The sequence below is a fragment of the Sciurus carolinensis genome, chromosome 1, assembly GCF_902686445.1.
Source record: "Sciurus carolinensis chromosome 1, mSciCar1.2, whole genome shotgun sequence".
In the NCBI taxonomy this organism is placed as follows: Eukaryota; Metazoa; Chordata; class Mammalia; order Rodentia; family Sciuridae; genus Sciurus; species Sciurus carolinensis.
Window position 1 is genome coordinate 17,587,897 of NC_062213.1, and position 9,791 is coordinate 17,597,687.

General features: G+C 46.5%; 1 protein-coding gene across 1 annotated transcript in view; it reads left to right on the forward strand.

Moving 5' to 3' along the window:
• Anxa13 (annexin A13) overlaps positions 1 to 9,233 on the forward strand; it is a 54,402-nt gene extending 45,169 nt beyond the window's left edge. Inside the window, exons 10-12 of the mRNA XM_047539285.1 lie at positions 2,786 to 2,861; positions 6,029 to 6,141; positions 8,706 to 9,233. Of these exons, the coding sequence (XP_047395241.1) occupies positions 2,786 to 2,861; positions 6,029 to 6,141; positions 8,706 to 8,825 (309 nt within the window). The 3' untranslated portion in view covers positions 8,826 to 9,233. The remainder of the gene's footprint in view (positions 1 to 2,785; positions 2,862 to 6,028; positions 6,142 to 8,705) is intronic.
• The last annotated feature ends 558 nt before the right edge of the window (positions 9,234 to 9,791 follow it).

Sequence of the window (9,791 nt, forward strand, 5' to 3'; positions counted from 1 at the left end):
TCATTGGTGATCACCAGAGACTCACACACGAGTATGTGTGTTGTGTGTGTGCGTGCACATGTTCAACTGTATGAACTAGTGACTACCTGCAAGGACGCACTCTGAGCCGATATCTCTAAGTTGATTCCAAAACAGCAGCATCAGTATCACCTGACAACCTGTTAAAAATGAGAATTCACAGTCTCCACCCTGGACCCACTGAACCAGATTCTCTGGGGTTCGGTTCTAACCATCTGCAGGACTTAACAAGACCCACAGGTGATTCTGATGCATGATGAAACTTGAGAAGCCAGCCCTACACCACTAGCGGTGTGATTTGGGGCAAATTCTTAAAGATCTGTGCCTAAGTCTCCTCACCTAAAAAGTGGGTTAAATGGTACCCACTTCATAGGATTAGTAAGGATCAAATGAATTCACAGAGGTAAACATTAGATAGTACCTGGCATGCTTTATGCATGTGCTCAATAAACATTAGCAATTGTTAGCCGTCTCCCCATGTGAACCAACAGGACCAAAAATCAGAGCAAATCTCAAATGGTAATAAGGCACCCTACAGAGGTGATGATTCTTGAAATGAAACCAGCTCTAAAATGCTACCTGTGTATTCTAAAAACCCTGCTCAAATGTCATTCATCTTGATCTTCATTGCTTGTTTTTTAGAATTTACCCTGTTCTTAGAACCTAGGTTCAATAAGTTTTGGATGATCTCTGACCAAGAGCACCAAGACACTCACGAGATCACTGGAATTATTATGTATTAGATTGTCATGGCATAGAGTTGAATTTTAATTTTTGGCACAAAAACTCAGGGTATGTCCTTTACTTTTGCCTTCTAAGCCTGAGTTTTAACTTCTGACTTGCTCAGCAGTCAACCCAAGCAACAGAACCGGTGCATCCTGCAAGATTATTCCAGTTCCAAGTTTTACCAAACGTGAAACACTTACACTGTCACAAAGCCACAGTCAGTTCCACGAACAGGGCTCAGAATAAATAGTGTGTACACACACCCACGGACCAGCCTCATGCCTCCCCGTTCTGCACCTCACCCTCTTGGCCCTTCCCTTTACACATCCCTTAGCCATCAAGAGCCTCTGACCCTCTGTCATCAAAGCCAGAGTGCAGAGGGCTCTGCTGTGGCATCCATTTTAAAAGAGAGATGTGTCTCCTATATTCTAATAATCTCCCTACAGGTACTGCTACCTGTTTAGTCTCTGAGACTGGTTTGGAATCTACCCTCCTAATGCGTTTCTATCCTGAGATCAGAAAACCTGATTCTGTCCAAAGTCCCCGAGGAATTATTGTGGTAACTAAAGTGAAGAGTAAGCACAGAAGAGTCCAGTAGCTGGGTCAGTCCATTGTTTCCAGACTGTTCCAGAGAGTCCATGGAGATGCCTCTGCAGCTTCCAGGAAGGGGTGGATCCAGAAGAGAAAAGGAGGCAGTAGCATCTCAGTGCAGCGTGTGAATAGTGCCCCCTGGAGTTGGGCAAGGAAGAGCACCGAGGGGACAGAGCATGGTGTCAATGTCCAGGGCTAGCGTGAGGATCCCCTCCCCTCCTCAGACCAGCTGTTTGTCTGCTTTTATCTGATTTGTGGGCTGAGAGTCTACAGAAAATTGAAAATCACTCTTCAGGCCTGGTATTAAGTAGAAACAGAAAGTAGTTTAGTGTGAGGATTTTTTTTTTTTTTTTAAGTAAATACAGATCTGTGTGAACAAAAGGTTGTCTTGAAATGCAAATTTAGTCTGCAGAAGAAGAACTCTGTTTCTGGGAAAGTGGTAGGCATCCCTTCCTACCAACTTCCAGACCAAACCCCAGACGGGGTGTTGGGGGCATGCAGCTGAGGCAGGGACAGGACTGCAAGCCCCTGCCCCTTCCACTCTGGCGACATGGCTGGGGACCCCACAGCACAGCCTCACGGATCTGGGTCCTCCTCCTCTCACATGTATTGTGCCTGCATCTCAAAGAATATCTTGTTTAGCCACATTTCCATAATACAAAGCATCAGCTCCACTGCTGTGTACTCAAAGATCCCAATTATTTATAGGATCAATTGTGCCATATCCTGAAAAGATCATTTCTAAGAAAGAGGAAAGTGCTCAAACCCTGCAAAGAGCTCTCCTTTCTACTTGCCTGCCCTGAGCTTGGCCCAGGCTGTATTTGTGTTAAGCAGAGTCACAATTTACTCTAACTTTAGCTTCTATAAATATTTGGAAAGAAACCTAATGTGCAGAGTGACATGCAAGCCAGCAGTGAATATAAGATCAGCTGCAGTCGCCCCAGAGCGAAGGAAAGTGGCATTTTGATGTGGTCAGCCCTGCTCTGTCAGGAACGTTAGATCATGTCCCCATCGTGAACTTCACAACCTCTACTTATTCCACCCGAGCCATAAGTGACTGAGTCCCCAGTCCTAAGACAAAGAGACGAGGGAGATGCAGGTCAGATTATTATACCACCATCTCCTGGGAAATTGGAACTGGAAGGGATAAAAAAATATATTGGAAATTAAAGTACTGTATGATGTAAAGAATTACTGTTGCAGTCTATGTTAAATGTCTGGTCGAGTCCAGTGCGGGTCCCCTCTGGACTAACTCCTCAGCAGTGAGAGCCCCTCTCAAATAAGGGGCAGCCACCCCCACCCTGAAGAGCAAGAGCCAGGACAGGAGCTCCCCACAGCTGAGGTACTAAGTCTGGAAGAGTTTAGCACTTCATCTAGAGGAAAGACCCTGAGAGTTCCAGAACCAAAAGCAAATTCTAGAGTAACAGCCAGACTTTGCTTGTCTCTCCAGCTCATTGGCAAAGACATAGAAGAATCCATTGAGGAAGAAACATCGGGAGACTTGCAGAAGGCCTACTTAACTCTAGGTAAAGTAAACTTAGGAGGGTCCCTGTCCTAGGTGGGGCTTCCTGGAGCCAGACTGGGAGACTGAGTTCTGCACGCAGGAGGTTTTCAGGAATGACACACCTAAGTGGCATCCAGTTTAGGTGATGCTGTTTCTGTCCCACAGGGAGCTCTGAAATGGGGATGGTCATAGTGGATCAAGGGGGCCAGGTTTCTGCACCCCACGTCAAACAGTAATGAGGTCTTTGCAACCTTGGACAAGCCAGCAATCTGCAGAGGGCACCAGATGTGAGCAGTCAGTAAGCAACCCCTGGGGTGCCTCGGGCCTGAAGAAGACATCTCATGGTGCACCAGTGTCCCCTACAATCCCACCAAGACAGGGAGTCCTAAACAGGGTTTGTCAATAGCCCAGGACCATCATCTAGTCTCAGGTGGTAGGATAGGGCTCAATGACACATGCCCAAGAATTACCCATGTTTAGGATCAAGACAAGTTTTTGCACAAGCCTGATGGCTGGAGGGTTTCCTTTCCATTTGATTCCCTTCAACATTTGCAAAGAATGAGTTTTGTGTAGAAAGGGAGGGGAGGGAGACTAGATCTTGGTCATGCCAAGCAAACCCCAGGACCTTCTCTCTTCGTGTTGCCCAAAGGCAGGAAATAGCAGAGAGATGGGCACAGGGCCGTGTCTGGCAGGCTCCCTTTTCCTTTTTGCAAGCACTGGAATGGAGGCATTGTCCATTGTCCACACTGCTGTGGCGAGGCATCCAGGGCACCATCCCAAATGGCACGAGGAATGGAGAGGCTCATCCCCAGAAGAGGAAGAACCAAGCGAGCAGCCCTGGAAGTTCAAAAATGTTCTCCAGTTTCCAAACTCTTCTTTAGTTGTTTTTTTTTTTTTTTTTTTTTTTAAACAATGTCAACAATTGGGGATTTTTTTTTCATCCATGCTCATTTTGCATTCAAATTAGCAGGGCCTCTACTATAATGTACAGGGACCTCAATGTCCCTGGTATTATCACGACGTGCACTGGACACATGAGTCATCACATGGACCACTGTCCTTAGAGCTTTAAGGAAGGGTCTCTTAAGCAGATGGAAGCCTCTGTCACGGCCTGGTTCTGAAGCTCTAAGTCCTCACAGTGTGGAGAAGAAAAATAACAGAGTGCTGTCAGAGGATGGCCTTGCAGCCGGTCAATGTTTTAACATTATCTCAGTACCTGCCTGGGCACAGGGACAGGGACTGAGCACAAATAAGGACCAGTTCTTGCTTTTTCCAGAGTTTAATATCCATGGTGGATACGCACAAATCAACAAGATTGGGCTACAGTAAAGCAAACAAAAAATTGACAAAGAGAACAAGGAGAGTATAGAGGAGGGAAAAGCTAATCCCTGGGATTGGGAGCCAGGAACTGCAGGAGTGGAGATACTGGGTGATCCAAAAGTAAAAGTAATTAGAAAAGAACTTACGAACAAACCACACAAACAATAGAACATGATTTCGCAACTCCGGTTTCTAGACGTTCCTCACCCTGCCCCCATCTGACTCCTAAAGACACCAATTTATGACAAAAATCTAGAAAGAGAGGCTGGAACCAAATGACTCCTACCATGACCGTGGGGCCCAAGGACCACCTGCCTCAGAATCTCCTGTTACAACAGTGTCCTGGGCCCACTCCAGCTTTCCTGTGAGGAAACCTGATGGAATGGAGCCCAGAAGCCACATTACACTCCCCCCACTTCTCATCTTGTCCCCCCTGGAGTTCGAGAGCCCCTGCTCTTTTGAGTGAGGTACAGAATGTGGGCTGGCTGCCCATCCTTCTGCTTGCCTGAGCCACTTAACCCCATGCTTCCCTGGTTATCCCGCCCAGCCTCCTGAGGAACTCCTGCTGCTAACAGCATGAGCTGCTCCCCAGGGACAGACGATCTGCAGTAGAAATGTTGAAAGTTTTCTTCCCATACTCTCAGGAAAAAGGAACGTGAAGGGAAAAGACCCTGGGGTAGGTACAGAGCACAGTGACGCTGGGCCCACAGTGGCTTCATATCCATTCATGCTGCCTGGAGAGGAAAAGTTTATAGATGTCAATAGTGCCAATTGCCTGGGGACCAAATATGCTGCTCTTCAAAGCAGCATACAGGTTTCTACCAAGGACAACGACCCAGGAGCTTTGGGATTGTTCTTGGGATAAAGAGACCAGACATCTGGGTTGGTACTTTTCATTTCCACTAAAACTCTGGTGGCTGCCATGTGGCCTATAAAAGGAGACCGACCCCCACACTAGGCTCTCCTTCCCTAACCCTGCTCCCCTCCCTTGCTCAGAAGCATCAGCCACGCAGAGACTTAACCTGGAAAATAAGAGCCCCATTCCAGGCCATAATAAGCTTGCACAGTCCACACTTATGCTGAATTTATACTTAGTATTAATAAACATCAAGATATTAAGTATTTAGAGAATACTGATTATTCGAGAGTAAATAACCTGTTCCTCTTAAGCGTTAGTCACGACCGATGCCTGTGAGCTGGAGGAGGGAGAGAAATGGTGATTTAGCCCAGGAGCAGAGACGTACCCTAACGCCCAGCTGATGCATAGAAAGCATACTCCATTAATCTGTGGCTACAGCAAAGCGGCAGACTTGGGGAGGGTCAGAAAGGAGCACAGAGCAGCATCATGGGAAGGCAATCTTCAGAGAGGATCAATCATCTTATCAAACCCACATCCCAAGTCTCTGGCTGAGAAAATCATGGAGAACCTGGAGAAGGTTCGGAGGCAAGGCTCACAAAAGTGGCTGAGCCCAGGAAAGCAGTCCACAGTCCCACTGGGTCAACCTGCGAGATATGACGTTTCATTATCAAGGTTGCTAGCCGAGGCCTGCTCCAGCACCAGGGATCTCCCTGAGATAGGAATGGTTATTTCTGCAGGTGAGAACCCTGAACCCCCAGGACAAACCTGAGGATGAGCCTTCAGGGAGCAGGATGTGTTCTTACTCTGCTGAAGTGCTTTTGATCTGGCTCTGGTTGAAGGCCCAGGTGTCTCCATCTGGGGAATCTTCCAGATTTCATTCCAAAACAGTGTGACATCAGCTCCTTCCAAACCTCTGCCTCAGGGCTCAGTCAGCTCCAAGGGTCGCCAGGGGCCACTCTGGGCCCTTGTAGGGTCCACATGTTACCATCTCCTTTTCTCATCCTGCCCAGTGAGATGCGCCCGGGACCGCGAGGGCTATTTTGCCGGACGTCTGTACAAGTCCATGAAAGGTGTGGGGACTGATGAGGAAGCGTTAATTAGCGTCATCGTGACCAGGGCTGAGGTAAGACACACCCCACTCCAAAGAGGCAGCTGCACCTTCACTTAGGGGCACCACTGATGTCGTGGACGAGTAGTCTTCATTAGGGACCTATTTATAGGAAAAGCAAAACGGAGACGGTCCCTGCCTTCCCGGAATGTGTAGAAGGCTGTACTCTGCTTCAATCCATTTCTTTTTATAAAAAGACAATAGTGATAACTGCTTCTATTTTTGTCCTCTGTGACTCTGGAGAGTTCGTGGCGCTGTGTGGAGGGGAACTTGCAGAAGCTACGCCTGGCTCCATTTTTAAGGAAGACAAAACAGGGACACTAAAAGAGGTCGCCCAGCCACAGAGACAATAAGCAAATGATTCCCCAGTTCCTCAGAGAGGCCTTTTAAAATCGAACACACCATAGAAGCATGATTTTGCCCAAGGAACTCTAGGGCCCAAGAGAGTGTTTCTCAACCTTTTCCTTATTGTCCCCACTAAGGACCCTTTTCACACACATCTTTTTCCTAATTGACAACCTCCCTGCCAATTTTTTTAAAACCACAGATAGTATTGCTGATCCATTTATGTGCCATTTGAATGATTTATTTCTGGGAACAGTAATGTGGCCTCTATACACTAAAAGATTAAGGATCTTTTTTACACTCTATGGACAAATTTTTGTCCCCTGTCAGAGAACGTATGTGTCTAAGAAAGAAAAAGGAATGAATAGCCAAAAAGTTGGGAGCAGCTGCCAAAATGCCAAGCTAGTGCTTCCGGACATTGGGTCACAGAGGGGTGTGACACAAAGGGGAAAGGGCATTTTGCAGTGGCAGCCCTGGAAGATGAGGTGGAACAAAGCAGGTGAAAACCACAGACATCTTTCCCCCATGAAATGTTAAAGGAAGAGGGAGAGATGCCAGCCCAAATTTTGATCCATGCCTTTTGAGGAATACTTAACATCTAACGCTGTTTTTAAATATAACTTCGCAGCAAGACAGTTCTTTCATTTTTCTTTCTATTCCTGGAATATCTCCTCCCCCTTTATCCCTCCTCCTCCATGACTTGTCTTCTTCTCTAAGTCTGTTTCTCTCTCTCCTCCCTCTCACCTTTGCCAGTCTCTCTGCCACTCTCCTGGAGAGCTTTCCTTCTCCTCTGTCCTCTCCTACCTGCTCTGGCTCTCTGGCTCTTACCAGTGCATCTCCCAGCCCAAGACACCAGAGATCTTGAGGGACTCAAAGGAGTCAGGTTCACAAGAGAGCAACCCAAGGTTCTGAAAGAGCCCTAGGGAGATTGGATCCCTCCAGAGGGCCTGTCCACAGTTCCCGTTCACTCTGACGTGGACCGTGGAATGTTCGGTTCCAGGATGCTCTGTCCCACCTCACTATTGACCACGTGTCCTGGGTAGACAGTTTCTTCTGGCCACTTAGATGGAGTTTGGCCAGATCCCTTAATCCCTCACAGCCAGAACAGAGCCCCACTGTGTCCGCATCCTGCACCCCACCTCCCTGCCCTCCCCCAGCACTAGGTAAGGAGCCAGGGAGGGGGGTGGGGATACACACCCTCTGCCTCCAGTAGAGTCTCTCCTCTTGCTTGGCGTCCACTTCAAACAATCCCTCACTCCCCCACCTTCTCCTCTCTCTCTCTCAGGTCAGCCCTCTAACTGGGGCAGGAGAATAAAGAATCAGATACCTGAGCCACAGTTTCTAGGTCTACAATGCAAGGCAGAGTCTAAACCAAAAGAGAGAGAGAGAGAGAGAGAGAGAGAGAGAGAGAGAGAGAGAGAGAATACTCCTGGTTACAGAGAGCTCTTTGTTTCTTTCATGAGACTCATTTTTTTCAAACTTTTCTGATGCAAGTTACCTCTCTCTTAGCTGGAAAGAATCTTCAGCAGAACAATCTTCTTACCTGTTTTTCTCCCAAGTTTTATCCTCAGCGACAGCACCCAGGTTTTTAAACTCTAAAATAAATCCTACAAATGGATATTGATTTGAATTTTGTTGACTGGGTGCTAATACCCACGCTGATCAGAGTATAAGGGGAAAAAATGCTTCACCTCAGGTTTCTATGAAGATAATTTCTTTTACTTTCTACCAAGGGTCAGCAAAGGATGACCTGCTGGCTGAGTGGTACCCACCACCTGTTTTTGTAGTTATTCTATCTAAGAATGATTAATTTCCAAATCAGGACAAAAATAACTCAAAAGAGGGCTGGGGTTGTGGCTCAGTGATAGAGTGCTTACCTAGGGTATGTGAGGCACCAGGTTCAATCCTCAGCACCACATGTAAATAAATAAAATATAGGCCCATCAACAACTTAAAAAAAAAAAAAACTCAAAATAAAAATTGTCTCGCGTTCAGGTTTGGATTCCATCAATACAGTTTTAATGGCACATATACATACACGCAGACCCCTCTGCTACCTCTAGGGAACGGGCTTTAGCTTTCCTGTTCCCATCTACAAAATGGAAGTAACAGTGGCTCTACCTCCAAGGCTGTTTAGAGGCATAGCGAACAAATGAGTGTAAGGGCTTAGAACTGCCTGTTCGTGGGGACCACACTATCAATGTTGATGTCCCCTGCCTTTATCTTTCCTACAGGTGGACCTGCAGGGCATAAAGGCCAAGTTCCAGGAGAAGTATCAGAAGTCTCTCTCTGACATGGTGCGCTCAGACACCTCTGGGGATTTCCAGAAACTGCTGCTGGCCCTCTTGCACTGAACCAAGCCAGAGCAATAGGAACATGGGGAGAAACCGCTTTACCAAGAGCACATTCCAAACCAAGCTTGAAAAGGGACCATAGCACCAAAACCCCTCAAGTCCGGGTTTGTTTTCTTGGCATCTTAAGTAGTTGAGAAAGACCAAGCTACCTACATCAAGATGCTTGGACAGGTCGCCTCAAATGCTGGCTTAGCACATATCTAGGTTGCTTTCTAACCTTCCTTTAGCACGGTAACTGGAAGCCTTCTAAGCACAAATAAAATCAGCATTTGATAAAATATAAAAAAATTTTTTCTAAAAACTATGCCTTTGTAATAAAAATGTTAATACATATCACACAGGAGTGTGGGAGTGCATATGGTTCTGGTAAAGACTGAAGGGTTATGGTACAGCCAGTTTGTTAATTTTCCTTCTGTGTGTTCAATTTCAAAACCTCAATGTTAATTAAAGTTGTGGATTATGACTCCATTCACTGCTTTTCCAAACTGGTTTGATTAGTTTGGGCTCTTGTCCTGGAAATTATAGGACTAGTAAAATGCAAACATATTTGGAAAATGCTAACAGCTCCATTTATTAACAATCACCAAGGACAGGGATCAAGGATGGCATCAAGAAAACAGCGACCTGCCCATGTGACAGGGGTAAACTTCGCTAATCTGCTGCCTGGTTTAATTGGGTTTCTTACTTCTGGAGACTTTTGACTCATCAGAGCATTCCTTCTGATCTTCAAACACCCTTAGGCTGAGCAATGTGCCAACAGGATCAAGGCCAATAACCTGCCCCTCAAGTTCTGCACCAATAGAATCTGTTGCAAGGTGTTGGTCTCATGGATTTAGACACAGAGGGATCTGTCAAGAGAACCTGGGCACCTCTGTCTAATACTTACAGTTACCATTCATTGGATCACTTGTACTTGGCACTGGTCAGAAGCATAATTTTATAGTCCTTCCCACAGTTCTATGAAGT